Source organism: Lucilia cuprina, chromosome 3 (assembly GCF_022045245.1).
Source record: "Lucilia cuprina isolate Lc7/37 chromosome 3, ASM2204524v1, whole genome shotgun sequence".
NCBI lineage: Eukaryota > Metazoa > Arthropoda > Insecta > Diptera > Calliphoridae > Lucilia > Lucilia cuprina.
The window spans coordinates 67,635,815-67,656,459 of record NC_060951.1 but is presented as its reverse complement, the minus strand read 5'-3'; the positions used below and the strand labels follow the sequence as shown (position 1 = coordinate 67,656,459).

At 27.3% G+C, this 20,645-nt stretch overlaps 1 protein-coding gene across 3 annotated transcripts in view; it reads right to left on the bottom strand.

Annotated features, from left to right (window-relative positions):
- LOC111690929 overlaps positions 1–13,247 on the bottom strand; it is a 31,446-nt gene extending 18,199 nt beyond the window's left edge. Inside the window, exons 1-2 of one of the 3 annotated variants that reach the window (XM_023453536.2) lie at positions 12,693–13,247; positions 2,581–2,883 (exon numbers count right to left, since the gene is read on the bottom strand). In XM_023453536.2, the coding sequence (XP_023309304.2) occupies positions 2,581–2,883; positions 12,693–12,807 (418 nt within the window). In that variant the 5' untranslated portion in view covers positions 12,808–13,247. The remainder of the gene's footprint in view (positions 1–2,580; positions 2,884–12,692) is intronic. The other 2 variants (XM_046945732.1, XM_046945733.1) reach the window with 2 other exon arrangements.
- Positions 13,248–20,645: the final 7,398 nt, after the last annotated feature.

Genomic DNA, 20,645 nt, shown 5'->3' with positions numbered 1-20,645 from the left:
TTATCAGTAGTTTCTTCTAAATTGATAAAAACGACTAACTATACGTTCTAAACCTTAAAAAATTTTAAATCTTAAGAAGGTTGTTGAAACCTTTAAACATTTTTAACTTTCTATAAAGCCTGATTGTTATCTTATCTCTAACAAACTTAAAATATCCACTAGGGTATTCAAACGATTAATCGTCGACCGGTAATCGATCAATTTTTGACGATTAATCGCTCGAATAAATGAAAATTGCCAAATATCAAATAACGAATAAACCGAATATTTATATCAATTAACCGATTTAGAAAATCGTATTATTAAAAAATAAAATTACTGTATATCTTATACAAAATTCAATATTTTTATATTAAATTTACTTTCTGGATTAATTACTTACTTTTCTATAAGAAAGAATATTTATTGGATGATTTTTATAACAATACTACAGAAACGTTGTAATAAGCTGTTCTAATTTACATACTTCTTAGAATGGGTTCATGCAGAAACATTTCAGATTTCTTAAAAGAAATCTTGAGATGTTTTGAGAAACAGTGTTGTGTTTCTAAAGCTACGTTCAGACCTATCAAATATTTGATGAAAAAGACGTAACCACTAATTTTTGTAAATTTATTTTTGATTCTGCATGATTTTTGAAATTGCAAATATTGTCGAAACAAATAATAAATACGTTCTGAACTGATGTCGTCAAAGATATATTACGTTTGTGCAATAAATATATATTTTAAGGAAATCAAAATGTATATTTTTAGGGGTCACGTCATTTTCGTCAAACATTTGATAGGTGTGAACGTAGCTTAAGGCACTTTTAATAAGTTTTTCAGCAATACATAGTTATACACAAGTTCATTGGAACGTATGAATTCCGGAACTCGTTGGTAAATCTCCAAAACACAAAATTAAAGAAACTTAGTTTCTTTATATAGAAGAGGATTTTACATGAAAATAAATAATTTCTAATATATGAGAAAAAATTAATAGAATTGAATTAAAAGTAGTGGAAAATTATAATTTTATTTGTTATTGGAAGAAAAATATTGTAGAAAAGAAATAATTATCTAAAAAAACATATATATATATTATATATTCGATTAACCGAATAATTTTGAATTATCCGATTATTAACGGGCCAAATTAAAACCCCAAATAATTATTTGTCGAATAAACCGAATAAGACAAAAACTCCAATAATTGAATACTCTAATATCCACAGACGTTTCGCTGAGAGTTAACATGCAAAGCTAGCAATAAAACGACATTTAACACACATGGCACCAATCCCAAAATACTGTAAAATAAAAATTTGAGAAGCATTTGAACGAAATATTCTTGTTTAATCTTAATTTGTTTTTAAAATATTAAGGGACAGTTTAGGTTAACGATCGCCTTGCCTATTGTATAATTAATAGGCAAGGTTTTTTTGTGACCAAAGGTATATCATTTTAAAGGGTTGTGTTGGCAAATATGCACAATATATACATTAATAAGATCGGTTCAGAATTTTGGGAGCTATAAGCATTAAAAATTGTTACTAATACAACAAAAGTGAACTTAAAAACAAACAAAGCAAGAAGCAAACCATAAAAAGTAAACAACACAGCTTCTAGAAAAATTAGTGGAGAGTATATCTGATGGTATTCTGCTTTGAATCGTATAATTTTTAATATAATATATATTATCTTAAAAAATATCAAAATTTGTATCTGTACTCATTTTACATAGACTAGCTTCTTGGAGACACTTGATTTTCTCCTAGCACACGTCAATAGATAAATAGTAATGTGATAGTTAGTTAAATATTAATGTGATAGACTCCCAACAACCCATTTGTACATTACCATACGTAGGAGCCACCTTAAATGGTAGGTTAAGTAGATAATTTGGAACTGTCCCGCCGAACTGCCGGGTACTTTGTACATTAGATATATATGTATATATGTATATATGTAAATTCATTAGTTAAAGTAATGTAAAGCTAAACACGTTTAATTTGAAATGTGGAAGTACGTACCTATAAATAATTAATTTAAAATTTTTATTATATTTGTTTTTAATAAAAACACATTGTTTTTATAGTGTAAACTTTATACAAATACTTCCTGTATAAAAATCTAGTTATTTTTTGTAAAACTAAAATTAATAAAATATTCCGTTTACATAGACGCTGAATAAGTATTTTGGTGTAAAAATAAATGAAATATTCAGTTTTTATACACACTTCTACATATCGTCACCTAAAAGGAAAAAGCCCGTACTTAACATTTTTAAATTAAACATTAAAAAAATTCCATTTACATATACGCTTAACTATGTAATTTGTTGTAAAAATAAATAAAATATTTAGTTCTCATACACACTTGTACATATCGTCACCTAAAACGCAAACGACACTAGCTAACATTATTATAATTTTACAGGAGGAGCAATAAACTATTTAAATTAAAAAGTTTGTTTCTATCAACGCGATTTATTTGTATTAAATAAATATATTTTTAATAGTGACTCATATACGACTTATTTCTGTCGAAAAGCATGTTTTTGTTTAAATTTGTAATGGGTTCAATAGATAACACCTACCTTCGGGGAAAGAAGAATCAGAATATGGGTCACAACTTATTAAATCATGTTTTAACCAATCCTTAATTTTAATTCTGGATGAATTTCTCTTGAGTAACTCTTGGCCATCTCCGACGGAGGTGAATGTGCTCTTCTTTGTTGTGTCTTGCCTTTTATTATTGCTGCAAGATTTGCGTTGCTTTCCACTGATGCTGATATGATTCTGATGGGTACCGTTTGCGTATAGACTTGAATTTAAAGTAATATGTGGCTTCAGTGATGATATATGACTTCTTTTACTGCTATTGCGATGCACAGAGTCATCTGAAAATTACCATAAATATTATATATATAAAATAGTAAGTAAAATCAAAACAAAAGTGACGTATTTCATAACAAATAAATAGTGTTGTAATGAGTCATATATTAAAAGCGTATGAATGAGTGTACTTTTGTTTTATTTAGAAAATTGATATAAACATTTTCTTGGACACGTTTTTAAAGGTTTAAGAATAAGTATTATTCATTTTTAATGCATCATTTTTGTGTAAGAGAAAGAGGGGAGAGTACGAATAAAAATATCTAAGTACACTGATATTTTCGTATCAGGGTTGGCAATATGTATACAATATTCTCTCATAATGTTAAGAAACTCGAAACAGATAACATCCTAACAATCAGTATTATTATAACTTTAGTCTTTGATTTTTCCATACAATAACTAAAAACAAATCGTTCACCTTTGATTAAGCTTTTAAAAGAAATATCAAAGAGAAAAAAATTAAAATGTTTAAATTTACACAAATTGGATGATTAACACGTTGACGTAAATTACGTATGTAGACGTCGAGCACGAGCGCCTATAGATGCAAATGACGTCTATAGCCGTCATTTACGGCAACATGTTACATATCCAAATTTTTGTAAATTTAAAAATTTTTAAAATATATATTTTTTTCTTTTTGATATTTCTTTTATAAAAGATTTTTAAAAGCTTGACCAAAGCTGGAAGTTGTGTTATTTTTTTATTTTTTGTTTTAATTAGGTTGGCGGTGCATTAAGCACTCATATTGCCAGGTTATCACACGTTTATCCGGAGAAAATCCCACCAAACGACCTATACCTTCATATAGGATGTATTGTTGGTCTCCACCAGAAATAAGTTTTAGATTTTTAATGGTCTCCACCAGTTAAAAACATAACCTCACTGTAAGCTAAAACGAAAGCTTGCGTTAAATGAAGACAACACATAACTTATGTTATATGAAAATTAGTGCGGGAGTGAGAAGTAATTCTGTCGAAAGCCCAGCAACAAGCACAAGCCTGACCTGAATTACAACTGTTTTAGTTGTTTGATAATGTTATGATACCTGAAACAGAGATAACATCCAGACAATCAGTATTAATATAACGTGAGATTTGTTTCTAGTTATTTGGTGGTGGGTATAAAAACCATTGGTGTAAACATATTCGTTTTTAAAAGTTCGTTTTTCAAAAACCAACAAGATTTTGATTGGGTATTAGAATTGGATGATTAGAATTGCAATTGCCATCCCTGATTGGTATTGTTATGCCCTTCACTTCTGTAAGAAGGGTATATAAAAGTTTGTAATGCTGTTTTGTAGAATTTAAAAATTTTAATTGACATCCCTGGTTGGTATTATTATATTCACCTTCGTAAGAATAGTATATGTATATAAGTTTGCCATTATGTTTGTAATTTTACATTATTTTTCAATCCTTTGTAGATATAAAAAGTAAAACTATAAAAAATATGCAAACATTAATTGAATTGAAATTTTATAAAATTAAATTTATTTCTAACTTTTTCCATATAAAGACAGGTAAAGGAGGCAGTAAAAAAATAAAAATGTTTTCATAAACTTTGTGAAGTGTATATAAGATTCGGCACAGCCTAATATAGACCTCTAAGTTGTTTTTTTACTCTCTATTCCTATTCACAATCGGTGTCGTATCGTTGTATTGTTTTATGTTAACAAAATTTTATTTTTCAAAATGGGACAACACAAAAATGTTGCAACATTTGAAGATACCGCCTGACGTGAAGGTTTTAACTTGGGTGGTTATATTCGGATAATATCTAAAATACATTACGCTCATTTACTACATGAATAGCATAATCCAAAATTCGGCACTTCGCATGGCGCATATTTTGAAGTATTCAGCAACTGCGGATTAGAATTTACATTCACTTTGCATTACTGCAATTTTTTGTTGGGAAAAGTTAAGAAATATTGTTTTCGGAGTTTTATGTCAAATGTGTAACAGATTATTTGTGTTAATATCATTTAACTCAAATTAAAGTGTATTTTAATTTTTCGTGACAAAAATCCAAACAATGCAATTTTAATCACGATTATATTTTGAAAACATTAAAGAATATACACATAAATTTAGATAAAAGCGTAAAACGTGAGATATTTATATACACTTAAAACGAATTAACCTTTGCTATGTTTACATATACATATACATACATTAGGGTAATAACTTTTTGAATTTTTTACGAATATCAAAATATGATATGATTTTATTCTTCGCAATCGTGAAAAAAGTTCCCATACCGAAGAAGTTTAGTATAAATATTATATTATTATCAAATGCTATAATTCTTAAAAGTCGAATTTAATAATTAATAATAAAATAAAAATAGCAGCTTACTTATTTTAATGGGTGTTAATAAAATATTATGCACTACTTTGTTTTTTGCCAAAAAAAAATTTATTGGAGTACATAAGCGTTTGGGTGTATTTTTTTTAATTAACTAATTAATTTTGTATTTTTTTTTTACTTTATAAGAGTATAGACTTCTAGTAATAATACTACAAAATTATAGAAAAAAAATTGACGGATAAAAACGTAATCGAAAAATGAGAATCGAACTGCGAAGTGAAGAATTTGTTATTTTAAATCAAAAGCCAATTAAATATCAGGTTAGTTAATCTAAATATAAAATTGATTCTGATGTGAATCACCTTTGACGATTAAACTTTGCAGTGTTGCCATACAAAACATCAGAAAACGTCACAGTTTGTTATCAAAACAATGCATGTTTTATAAAAGAAGGAAAACATTTGTAAATGTGATATGAATATTAGTGAAAACTTAAATTTAAAACAAAAAATATATTGTGAAGTCCCTATAAATTATACTAATCGCTAATCATTTTAATGTTTACTTTAGTAAATTGTTTAAAAAATTTTATTATTTTTTTGCATCAGCTATTTATACTTTTACATTTCGCCCTCAAGTTTGGGCGCATAAACTAGCAAATAAAATTAACTAATTGAGTACTCAAAAACAACTTTGGATTGGATTAATTTAAACTTAATTACTAATCCTTCAGCTAAAAATTGGTCCCTATTTTTTACTCTAAAAATAACGACAAGCAAACGGACCGCTTAAATAATGATACCATCATCTAAAAAAAGTACTAAAAGTTGAATGAAACCTGGCCTCAACTTTACCAAAACAACTAAGTAAACATTTAGTATTATGTAAATACATACTAATACATATGTAGTAAAGATATTGGTAGAGCGTATTATTTTTATACCCTACAGCATTATGGTGGAGTATCATAGAGGGTATTATAAGTTAATGTTATTGTTTGAAACGCACAAAAGTATTGGTCCCACATTAAAAGTACACTAGTAAGTGACTGAAAATATTGATATCTCTGCAATATGTTAAAACGAATATTTACCCTATCTTTTTGAAGCAGGTCTCAAAATTTCCGTAATTTTGAGCTTAATGTAAGAATCACTGAACACTAAGAAGTAAAACGCTGTCATTTTTTTTTTTAAACAATAACGTTACGCTCTTCTTACAGACGTGTAACATCAACACATATGTAAGAATCTTACTCTCTCTCCAAACTTCAAAACTTTGTCGCGAAAATTCATTGCTTATAGAACTTGAAAATATTTTTCATCACTTAACGTTATATTTTATTATTTTTTTCACACTTTATATATAGCCCGAAAAATTTTATTATTTGCAAATGAAAAAATATTTTTATTCTTTTGACATTTGCTTTTTGTTGTTGAAATTAAAACTAAAAAAAGGGCAAATTTTCGTATGGTACAAGAAAAAAATATTTCAATTATATTATTTATATATTATTTCAATATTGCAGATTAAAAGAAATCTTTTAAAATTTAAATGTAATAATTTTTTCAATATTTTTAAGTTTTAAATTTTTTTCGACTATGTGGCTAGAGAATTCTACTAATACATTCTTAGAGTGAGGTATTGACTGACAGTAGATTTAGGTACTTTTTGACAGCGTTTCACTTCTTAGTGTTCAGTGGTAAGAGTGTTGCAGTATAAGGGTATATAAATTCAAAGACAATCTATATATTTTCGGATTTTTATACCCACCATATCATTCTGTTTGTAAAACATCGAAATTTGATCATAGACCCACAAAAGTATATCGTCATATGAAATCAAAAAACCCATAAGTTACATTGAACAATTTTTGTCAGGAGAAACAAAAAACCTTCTAAAATTATAAATAAACCAAAAATGTTCAACATTTTCTTTAAAAAAAATTCTAAAGCTGTTAAAGTAATCTCTAAATCGCAAGGATTCGCTAAAAGTGTAAATTTTGTTTTATTTAATGCCAACTTACAACATTTTACAATAACAAAGTTAAAAATTCAAAATAATTTTAAAATTTTCATGAATTTTAATTTAATTTTAGAACATAATCTTTTAGAATATCGTTGATAGGGACGTTGATTTTAATTGCAGGAGTGTAAAATTAGTCTGAATAGGATTTTATTTACGATAAGATTCCATAGGTGTTGAGAGATGGCACCACCTTATTATGTACTCCTTGTTACAACATTTCTTGTTTTACCAATACCCGTATTACAGTTAATGGCCCTGCTCTTAAGCATATTTTTTGTCCAATTTTTAGTCTTATAATAAACACCCGAGTCGCCCAATACATCGACTATTGCAAAAATGTTAAGATAATTAAACGCACCATTTATGTTCAAGAAAGATTCTATAACTCCCCAGTTACACCTACAAACTTATTTTCATAATTCGTTTGAAATTGATCCTGTGAAGTAGGCTACAGGCAATTTTACTTTAAACATTATTTTTATTATAATTAGGGATGTATTTATTTTTTATTCAAAGAATTTTAATGGTCTTCTTCACAACTCTCTATCAATGGGTTCCTGTCACAAAAATTTTACAAATTACGTTGCAATAATCTTAAATCTTAGTGAATAATGCCATTTTTATCATGCACACTTCCAAGAGTTTTTCGAAAAAAAACATAAGGCGGAATGTATGAAATGATCTATGAGGTATAAATTCAGATCCGTAAGTTTGTAATTCAGTAATGTATTTTTTTTTAATTAAAAAAAATATATATAAACAAATTACTTAAAATCGGTCCAAAAATAAAGAAATCTGATAAAAAGTGAGTTAATGAAGACATAAGTTTTATATTATTGATTTTTTTTCTGAGTTGATTGTTAGGTTTCCAAAACAGGTTCAAGTACTCAAAAAACTATTCTCATTTTAAAAAACCACTTTATCTAAAAATTTCGACGTATAGAAAAAAATAATAACTGTTAATTTACCACCGACATAGCCCTTTCCATGAGCAAACACAAAATTTTTAAACTTGTGTTATTATTCCATACAAAATTGCTAAAATAAACAATCAATAACTTTATTAAGTATTAATTTATTTACATCGGGGAAAATCTCAAAATAATACTTATATAAGCCTCCTTGCTACATTGGTGTAGGGTGCAAAAACAAACGTCATACATTTCAAGCAAGTGTAGACATAATTGAAATAATCGCTTCAATAAACATGTAAGGAAACTTTTGGTAACCGGTTTTAATAGTAAAAATTGTATGATACAACTTAAAGTTAAAAATGATGACAAAGCACATGATGACTAAAAACCATTCAATGCGAGAGACTTGAATGGTTATTTGTAAAATAAATACATACATATGTAGGTATAAACCAAAAAGTCAAAAAACAATTGCAACAGCTTGTAAAGTAAAAACTGGTTAAGAAAGAAGTGAAAGTTAAAACGAAATTTTGTTTGAGAAAATAACATCGAACAATACTACAACTATGTATTTGGCTGCGACGGAATTGAAATATTTGATTTAAATATTTTGTACCAAAAACGAGCCACTTTGTGATCTAACAAAAGTTAGTGTATATAAGAGGCATATAAACTCCAAAATAATCTAAAAATTTCTGAAATGGACCAAACCAAATCCCAAAATATTTTTTTACATATTTTGAGGTATAACCTAAAAATTACGAAAATTTTGAAAAAGCGAATATAATATGCCCCTCTAATCCACTTAAAATTATTTTGTGTACCAAAATTACTCTAATAAAATTTAAAAATCATGTAAACGCCAACATTTTACTTATTTCCTGAAATTGTAAATCTTCGTTTTATATACATACATAAAATATTTTTATTATTTCTAACTTTTGCTAAACAATCTTAGGTCTGTTTTTATAAACACATACGAAAAATAATATTTAAAATTTTGTATCCAAACCCCAAAGAATTTTTTACCTATTTTTTTATGTATAACCTTAAAATTACGAAAATTTTGAAAAAGCCACTTAAAATAATTTTGTGTACCAAAATTACTTTAATAAAATTTAAAAATTATGTAAACGCCAACATTTTACTTATTTCCTGAAATTGTAAATAAATCTTCGTTTTATATACATAAAATATTTTTAACATTTCTAACATTTGTTAAACAATCTTAGGTCTGTTATTATAAACACATACGGAAAATAATATTTAAAATTTTTTATCCAATATTGCAAAATAAAATATGCGCTAACAAATCAATGCCAAAATTCTTAAACTGATCTGAATCCATAAAAAACATGCACTTTCATATTTTAGTTTCCCTGGTTAGCACTATGTCCAATTACATTGTAAAATAAAAGTTTATAAGGGACAGTGTTTTAGGCTTTATAAAACCAAGTTAAAAAGCTACGTTCAGACCTATCAAATATTTGATGAAAAAGACATAGCCACTAATTTTTGTAAATTTATTTTTGATTCTGTATGATTTTTGTAATTGCAAATATTGTCGAAACAAATAATAAAGACGTTCTGAACTGATGACGTCAAAGATATATTATGTTTGTGCAAATAAATATACATATATTTTAAGGAAATCAAAATGTATATTTTTAGGAGTCACGTCATGTTTGTCAAACATTTGAAAGGTGTGAACGTCGCTTAAGAGACATTGTAATATATCACATGGGCTTTAAAATCCTATTCGAGGGGTTTTACATGACCGAAAAACTATATCCCTAACGTATATACAATAAAAAATCATAAATCACCCTTTAGTTGCAAATGAGCCATATTGACATTTCATAAATTTCAATATGTGATAACAACACTTTTTTATAGAGATTTTGGTTGAAATAAGTATGTAATGTTGAAACAAAGGAACTTGTTATTAGGTGTCAACATAGGTATGTAGTATATGGATTTTTGTTTATATTTCGTAGTATTAAGTTTATTATGTAAATCGTTTGTTTGTTTTATTGATTAATTTAAAATTTGGAAAACGTTTAACAGAGTTATACACAAACAACAAGAAGAATCGTAATAATTTATTCAATTTGTTTGGCATCAATAAAAAGCATCAACATTTTGTGGTCATTTGAAGGTCAAGACGTTATTCATTGTTGTTTTCTTTCTTAGTTTTGTTAATTTTTTTACTAAATTTTTTGTTGAAAATTTGAAACTGAAAAGTAAAATTTAAAAGCACACCAATAAAAGTGACGATAGTGCAAATGCAAATACAAACATTGCACATTAGTGACAAAAGAGCCACAACAGAATATTACTTTCGACGCAAGTGATTTCTTTCAAAACAACCAGTAGTTTTAAGAAAACGTAGTTTTATACACTGTAAGTTCTAGCTAGGGATGCCAAAATCCAGAGATTCGGGATTTTGAAAACTAAAATATCACGGGATTTCGGAATTACATAAATTTGATTATTTTATATATGAAAATATTTAAATCTTATGTAAAAATTAATTTTGTGGATGATATATTTAAATTGCAACAATCCAATTAATTCCAAACTGTAAACAAAACTTTTATAAATTCATAATTTCTAAATAAAAATAAATATCAAGTTGTGAAGTTATACATTAGCTCTTTTTAAAACCGCATTTCATTTTCACTAATAATTATAAGATAGTCCAATTCAATTATTCAAACATCAATTTAGAAACTTTTCTTTATATTTTTCTTTATATTAGAATTAGAGCCAACGTAGACCCATACTTTTATATACCAATATACTCGTATTGAAGTGCTTTTTCAGGATATACTATAAAAAACCTTCTGATTGAAACAGTTAAAAAAGTGTTATTTTTCCGTCATAAAATAAAAATTATTTGAGGAGTTTTATTTTTTCCATCAGAAAATAAAACTCAAGAAAAAATATATATAAACAATGTTTTTATATATTTTTTCTTGAAAACATCTAAATCGAAAACGACAAATGGTAATTTTTCTGTTATGACAGACAAAATAAAACTTATCAAATAACTTATATGTTATCACGGAAAAATAAAACTCTTTTTTAAAAGTTTCATTTAAGTTTTTATTTTTAGGTTGAAAAATAACTTCAGTTGGATATTTTCTTATACCAACTAATTTTGGATTATGGCAGTCTTAAAGTAAATGGGCGATATATAGGTACATTTGTAATTTTATCTTATCATTCATACCATCACAGTAATTAATATTAATTTATGCTAATCATGCGGTTAAATCATCGCCCTCAAAAACATCCAACAAAAGTTACATAATTTCAACACAACAACAATTCAATTCAGATGAATTTCATATACATATGTACGTATGAATATCATCACTATTAAATGCCAACCATTTAAAAAAATATGTATATGTGCACCTATGTATGTATATAATTATGTATATATATATGTATGTTTGTATGTAAAGGCACACTTTCTTTTATATTGAGCAAGGTCTGGTGATATTTTAACAAAGAAACTGAATTTTGGCCATAAAATAAATGTTTCGAAAAACAATTACGAATACCATGTCAAAATGTAGGTCGGAGTTTATTTCTACTTTATTCAGCTATTAAAGTTATTTTTAATTATATAATATTCGAATTTAGAATTTACATATGGATGTAGGTATAAATTTACATATACATAAAAACATTTTTTATGTATATTAAAAAGTCTTACTACGAATTCTATTGCATTCAATTATTTATACATTTACATGGACAGAATTGAGATATGAGTGTATAATTAATTATACAACTAAATACACTTATGCACGTGTAATAACTGTAAGTATTTATTTGTCTCCGTATGTCCAGTCTTCGGATTTTGCAAACATAATTTGATAATATCCACTGAATAAATTCATTAAAGGTTGTAAACAACCTAATATCGTACTTTTTAATAACTTTTATACAACGTGAATTGTATAAGAAATACAAAAAAGTGCTATCGCATCAGTTCATAAAAAAAGATCATTAATCCACAATCCCGACAGGACTTAACAACAACATCAGAAACTGTGTCGATAAGAATAAAACGAACTTGCTATTTTTAACATATTTTTTTTAATAGTCCAACGTGAATTGTATAAGAAATACAAAAAAGTGCTATCGCATCAGTTCATAAAAAAAGATCATTAATCCACAATCCCGACAGGACTTAACAGTGCCCTTAAAACAACATCAGAAACTGTGTCGATAAGAATAAAACGAACTTGCTATTTTTAACATATTTTTTTTTAATAGTCCATCTTACGAAACAGTTACTACATAGAAAAAAATTTGTAAATCATTCATATAGCAAAAACAATCAGCTGTTCTTTGTATACTACCTAGGTAGTATATTTAATATAGAATATGTGGAACATGTGGCTTGTTTTCTTACGCACTTATTAATTTATTTATTTTTAGTTGATTAATAGTACAGAAAAGAGGCAATAGCAAATTCTAAATTGCACGACAAACAAAATCTAATTCAAATTATTTAGAAAAGATATTGTGACTTCAACTTACTTTTTATTTTACTAATTAATAGTATTCCAGAAATAACAACCGCAACAATTGATGCACAGATTAACATCGGTAATTCGTAATCCATGTTTTGCTTATAATCCGTAAAATTATCCATTTTAAGTATTTGTACTTTTATTTATAAAGTTATTGTGTGTGTGTGTTTTTTTTTAATGAAAATGTATTTCTCATCAAAATAAAATTTTATGTTCTAGATTTTTTGAAAAACTTTTATATAAAGTTATGAACGTTTTGATTTTATGTATGGATATTTTGCGTAACGCACCTTGTTCCTTGGATTTACACTTAGTTACATGTGATACTTGGCTGTTTTGTATATAGTTCATCAACAAGTGGTATATTCCACATTACATCAGCGTATTCAACTTTATAATTAGTTGAAAATAATGCCATATTCGTATGGGAAAACTCATCAAATTAAAACTAATATCTTTTAAATTTCCAAATAGTTTTTTTATTTTATAAGGAATTGTTGTGATTATTATAATATGTTTAACAATTTTTATTGCAATTACAATTATATTATAATTTGATTTATTGATAGAATATTTAATCTTATTTATTTTTATACAAATAAATACATTCTCTTGAAGCAATAATATTTTTTGGGTCACGTGTGTCGTTTATAAACAAATAATAAAAATTTTACTTTTTGTATTTCTCAATATTTTCACTTTTCATTCAACATAGTTTTTATTTGCAGTATTTATATTATTCAAAAAGAAATTTGTTATTTATTTTATTAGATTATTTCCCTTCTTAAGTATCGCAGACAGTCGGCTCTTACACGCGAAACGTTCAAAATTAAACTGATTTTTAATTCGGTAGACGTTCATGAGTATACCTATTCACTTGTTTGCTCATTTAGCTTTATTTACTCACATACATGCTTGCCATATTTAATTATTTGTATGTAATGTTAGGGATTAAAAACAAATCGTTTGTCTGAAATACTTATTTTGGTAGTATTTTACTAAATTAAAGGGGGACTCATTTGAAATTGCTGATTCAATATTATTCGTAATTACTATTATTATTATTATTATTATTTAACGATGAGAAAGAGCAATGATAATAAGTAAATTTTTTATTGGCAAGAAATAAAATATTTCTCAAATATAAGTGTTTTAAAACAAGAGAAAAAATATAAACTGAATAATAACAGTTACGAACAACATTTATTTTTTATGTTGCCTAAAACAGTTATTGGGTAACTTTTAATTATATTTCTTAAAAAAGGACAATTTTTTATTTCTAAAATTTTAATGACAGTTATTTTAGGTCATTGAAATTAAGATACTATACATATATTTTTTACATATTCTAAATATTCATTATAATATATAAATAATTTAAAAATTTTCAACAATTTAAACTTGAGACTAAATTTTTTTATTTAACATATAATAAAGGTTTTAAAGTACACTACCTCCAACCTAGTGTGTAAATTTAGTGCAAAATATTTCACGAAATCATATATTAACTCTCAATAACAGCGTTACCATTTATTGATAAAATTAATCTTTTTTATAAAAAAGTTATAGATATCAGGTTTGGAAAAACTGGTACAATTGTACTTTTCGATCTTCAAAAGTACAATGGTACACCAATGACCCATTTTGTAAAAATTTAAGAAATACTCCCATATTGAAATAATAATTTAAGAATTGTACTTTTAACACAAAGTTAAATGAACTTTGATATAATTCTTACTAAACTTCAGAAAAGAATATTGTGCAATTGTACTTTTTGATCTTCAAAAATAAAATGGTACACCAGTAACCCATTTTGTACAATTTTAAGAAATATTCCTATATTAAAGTAATAATTTAAAAATTGTACTTTTATCACAAAGTTCAAAAAAATACCGACCATGGTATAATTAATGGAAGGTAGTCCCAATTTCTCTTTCGGTCAACATGATAAACCATCTGACAGAAGATTAGAAGTTTATGCTACCATATTAATAGTAATTAATCCCACTTTTTACAAATATGTCAAATAATTATTATAATTATATAAAATATTTCAAATAAAAAAATAAGAAAATTAGAATTTTAATTTCTTTCTCACAAATTTTGTAAAGGCATCATGTCTGCATCATTGCTAAAATATACATATAGGCAATTTCGTGTCAAGTGAAGCATTTTAAAAGTTCAAATTTAATGAAATTTGTTAATTTGTGTACATTGTATATACATTGTGTGCCGTTGCCGTTCAAATTAGGCGTTACCTTTTGGTGCATCTATTGTAATCATGATTAGGGAAAAAGAAAGAAGCTAGAGGAATGGAAATTTTTGCTTATGCATAACATTTAAAATTATACAAAATCAAACAAATAATTCATAAAGCCAAGTATTTTTTACTTAAATTAGATCTATCACGAAATTCGTAAATTCTTTATTGAAAAAATTTCAGGATTTTTTATTAAAATAATATACTATTTACGAAAACTAAAAAAAATAAAACTGAAACAAAAACATTTATTGAATTAGTAAAATTTTTTCTGAAAATTATATTTACTTCAATAAAGCGTTTGTTAGAAAATATTTTCCTTCTGTGTGAGAATCAAACAAATTCGTTATAAGCTCAAACAAAAATATTTATAAAAATCGAAATTAAATTTAAGAAAACGATTGTTAAGAAAATAATTGTGCATATTTTTTTCTGTATAGTTTTGAGATTTTTCATCATTGTCCACACCTAAAAAATGTGCTCCAACTACGTGTCCATAAATAAATCGAAATAAAAATTTCAGTATCCAGAAGTTATACTATGAGTTTACAACATCCTTGGAACTAGTAGTGTCGCCATTATTTCTGGAACCCGTTCCTTAGAATATTGTTGTGGTTCTTAAAATGTCTAAATAGTTTTCAAGGAACTAGTTCTTTGAAACTAGTTATACATTGCTATTAAACTAGTTAAAAACTAATTTTTATCGAAATAGAAAACGCGTTCAAATGTATATTTTTGCGTTCAACTGAACTACAAGATATGAAAGAGATTCTAATTGAATGGTACCGAGTGAAGGAAAAGTTAGCTGGTTGTAACGTACACCCTTACAAAAAATATTTTGAAATATTATAGGCGCGGAAGAATTATATTAAATTTTACGTAAGATATGTATATGTATATAAATTTTGTACATAAAATTGGTACAATAGTAAAAATTCCTCAACAGTTTCTCAAAATTCTCCTAGTCTTAATAATTTTAAACAAAAACGCTATAAAATAAAATTTTGTTTATACGTTCTCTAAAGCTTCAATGGAACTAATTCCAAGGTTGAGGAATTTAAACAAAAATCATTGTTTAAAGAACTAGTTCCAGAAGTGTTCCAAAGAACGAGTGTCGACTCCATAACGCTTCCTCAGAACCATTTCCGAAGGTGACAATTTGGAATCATTGGTCTTAACGCCAAACTAGAACGAGTTCAGACTAAAATCATGTGTTGTAGAACTAGTTGTAGAAATAATACAATTTTTCCTATGAACCTTAAATCATGCTACCGACTGTGATAAAATGTTTACTTAGATTCAGAAGATAATATTGTAAAGTCTCGATCGGCAAACATATATTACCACATTTTACACTTGTATAAGTGTAAGAGCGTAAAAACAAGAAATGAGAAATCATGCATGTATGGAAAACTGTAATTTAGAAATAATGGTAATGTAAAACAGAACTAATATTTTTATGCTATAACATGGGCTCCAAATAACTGAAGCATATTCATGAACGGACCTAGGAAAATAAAATATTATATTTTGCGAATATGTTATTTAGTAAATTATGTGCTATTTCTTCTAACAAATGCAAGAAGAGAATATGATTTAGGAATAATATAGTTATAATGATTAATAAAAGTTCATTTATTATCAAATAACACTCCCAAATCCGTTATATTATTATTAATTTGACTAAGTAATGTAGTTTTTATAGAATAATTAAAATAAAATGCGAGTTTTAATTTATGAAAACATAAATAAGAGCATTTATCAATATTACTAGCATACCCTGGGTGCTTCGCTACCTTAACTTAAATACATACATACTTTTATAGAAAATTTAAATTGATTAAACATTTTCTTAATGTCTCAGTTTTATTCGTTCAATATCACGTGATTAAATTCGCATACAATAAGTTTCATTCATTTAGCTTTCATATTATAGAAAATTTCGAAAGAACTATTTGAAAAAAAGTACTATGAAATACCTTTAATAGATTATCATTTAATCAAAAATTGTATATTATATAAAATTCAAAAAATATAATTTTAATAAATGAAAAAGTCCCAAAAGTCCCTTTCGGTAGATTCTTCACTAAGGTTCCTACATTTTAAATTTTATTTTCAATATCTATGTTCAATATCGTAAAAATATCAAAAAGTACCATAGGAAAAACGAAAAAGTACAAAAATTTTTCTCAGTAAATTCTCATTCCGGTTAACCATTATAAAGAATCTAAAAGGTAGCATTTGAAGAATAGAAAAGTATCAAATAGTTCCCACATACAGAATATTACTAAAAAAGTACCATTTATTTATGAGATAAAAAAGTACAAAAAAGTTCTCTCTTAAATAATATTATTCAATGAGGACCATGTATGTTTAATAATCATGTGTTTTGAATTCATATTAAAGAACATACGAAGGGTATCATTTGAAGAAAGAAAAAGTACCAGAATAAATTTTACCTAAGTGGAAAGTATTGATAAAGAATACAATTTTTCTTTTCGTTTAGGAATATACTTATTCGAGAATTAAGTTTACAAAATATTCTGTATTTAAATCTATATATCACAGATAAAACTCAAACATTTCAAATCTGCATTCATTTGTTCCAGAAAAATAGTGATTTTAACAGTGTTTGAATAAAATTTAATTTCCCGTTTTTTCCTTTTTTGGTATTTTTTACCCCAGTGAAATGCAAAAATTTTATTACAATAATTATTACAGAGCTAGTCCTAAATTAATGAATAATTCAATAAACCGAAAAAGTTTTCTTAATGTGCTAAAAAAAGTACCATAAATACAGTTTTCTCTCTTTTACACCCAAAAAGGACTTAATTTAAGAAAGTACGAAACAGGTGTCTCATAATTTTGGGAGATGTTACCTAAATATTATAAAAATTGTATTATGTTAATTAGTTCAAAAGTTATAAAGGGACAAAAAATTTACCAAAATACAGTTTGTTACACATTTTTACCCCTTAAAAGTACGAATTTCAAAAAAGTACCAGACACCCATCTACTAATTTTTTTCTTTTATCGCTAATATTGTGTAAGATTATTAAGAAAACCTGTTTTACCCCTTTTTTCCCCTTACCCGTAAATGTACAAATTTCCAAAAATCCGTCCTTAGTTGATCTACATAACTAAAAACTCATCTACTGTCAAAATTTCATGATTCTAGGTTCAGCCTAGAATGATTCTAGGCTGAATGATTCTAGGTTCAGCCGTTTGGGCTGTGCGATGATGAATCAGTCAGTCAGTAACGCTACTCTTATATATGTATATAGATTTCATGATTCTAGGTTCAGCCGTTTGGGCTGTGCGATGATGAATCAGTCAGTCAGTAACGCTACTCTTTTATATATATAGGTTGGTAATTTTTTGTAGTATTTTGGTAAATTATTGTAGTTTGCAACTTATGTCGAAAGAAAAAATAATGTTCGAAAGATGCTAAAAAATTACTCTTCGCAAACTATTTAACCGGGCACGGCATAAAAGGATCGCAGTATACTGGGATAAGTATCGTAGTAAACTTCGTAAAGCCAAACGAGATTCCTGGAAACTTTACTGTGAACAGTAGACAGCGTAAATGACGTATCAAACATAAAAAGGTCCTATCCAAAACTCATGTCTAACCGGAATATATAGTCGACGGGCAAGAGGCTGGAAGAGACAATGAAACTCCTAAAGGACTCCCATTTCCCACCCGGTATATCGAATAACATAAATGAACCGATATTGGAAAAAGGGGATGCTAACACGGAAATTGTAATTACATCTGATATGGTTAAAGGGGCAATCAAAAGCTTCGCTCCCTCTTATCCAATCCCTAGACTAGTTTTAAGTTGACCGGGAGCTCCGTAACTGGATCATCCACATGCTAAGGAATAGATGGATAAGCTGTGAGATGTACGTTATAACTATCAGGAAAACGGTATTTCGAGGTACACCACAAGGTGGCTTTTTGTCACCTTTACTCTGGGTAACTGCAATTAATAGCCTCCTATAGACCCAAACCGAGAAATGACTTAGACCTGTCTGATATGAAGACGATGTCCTAATACTTTTAAAGGAAAAGGATCCAAATTACTTGTGTAGAAGAGCTGAGGAGGATCTGAATACAGCTTTAAGATGGGCTCAACCGACAGCCAGAAGGCAATTAGTGCGATATCAGAAGATAGAACTAAATCTATGACCATTTCCAGAAGCAGAAATATACCACCGTTTAACAAATCATAACACAAGCTTCCAGGCAGAAGTACGAGCAATAACGGAATGCCTAAATTGGATTAGAATAAATATGGTGCCCATAGCGCTTAATATATTTACCGACAGCCAGAAGGCAATTAGGGCGATATCAGAAGATAGAACTAAATCTATGACCGTATTGGATTGTAAGAAAGCTTCAAATGAATACTCTAGAGTCGCAATGTAATGACTTTAAAGGGACGGGAACTCAAGGCATTTAACCAGAAAATCCAAAACCATTCGACGCAAGAAAAGCTGAACTAAAAATATGGGTGAGAGAATCCCATAAGTCTTTTTTGAGTAATAGAACAGTAGGTAGAACCACGAAAATCCTATGGGGTGACCCTGATGAGAGCAAGACGAAAAATCTCCTCAAAATGAGGAAGTATTAAGTTGATATGATAGTACGTATTCTGAGTGGACACACAGGATTACGAGCACATTTATGCAAAATTGGACGTGTGGATTCAGACGTATGTAGAGCATGTGGAGAGGACAGTTAAACACTGGAGCACTTCCTTTGCCACTGTCAGGCATTCGTCGAAGTTAGATCCAAGTATCTTGGAAGTGATGTTATTCCGGAAATAACATTCCTGACTAGCACTGGTTGGAAGATTCTTAGGAATTACGTTCAGGAAACTGAGTTTCTGAACACTGAAAAATAATTCATTCAGTTCCCTTTTTGTTGATCCATAAGTTTGTAATTCAGGAATAAAATGTTAATAATTTTTTCAAATTTTATTTTTTTTTAATTGTCAAAAAAATTACTAAAAATCAGCCAAAAATAAAGAAATCTAATAAATAGTGATTTAATATAGACGTAAATTGTTATATTATTGATATTTTTCGTGAGTTGATTGTTAGGTTTCGACAACAGGTGCAAGCACCCATAAATCCATTCTCATTTCCAAATATTTTTCCATCACTACTGAAGAAGGATGCTTAATAAAAACCACTTTATCTCAAAATTTCGAGTATAGGAAAAAATAAAAATTGTTAATTAACAATCGGACATAGCCCTTTCCAAAAATGTAAACTAGTGTAATTAGAAGTATCCATCCCTTTATTAATATATTTTCGTCATTTTCGACATAATCTTCTAAAATGAGACTGCCAAATCTCAGCTAGCATTTGAAAGATTGTTGGATGATTAATCAGTAAACAGAGTCATTTTTGATTACCTTAAAGTGATTAGGTTGGAAGCTTTAAAATATTTCGAAAATGAACGGGATATTTGATTGAAAACTGATTATTTGGTGTTACATCAGGGTCCGCACCTGGTGTAACACCAATACACCACTATAGTGTAAGCCGGTTTGTACATTTTAAAGTGGGTATAGGACGAATATTTTTGTGTGTTACAAATATTAGCACAAAACCAATAAAAACCTTCCAAAATTTTGTGCGGACAAAAATTGTAATAGATTAAAATTATATATATTTTGCATTGTAAAA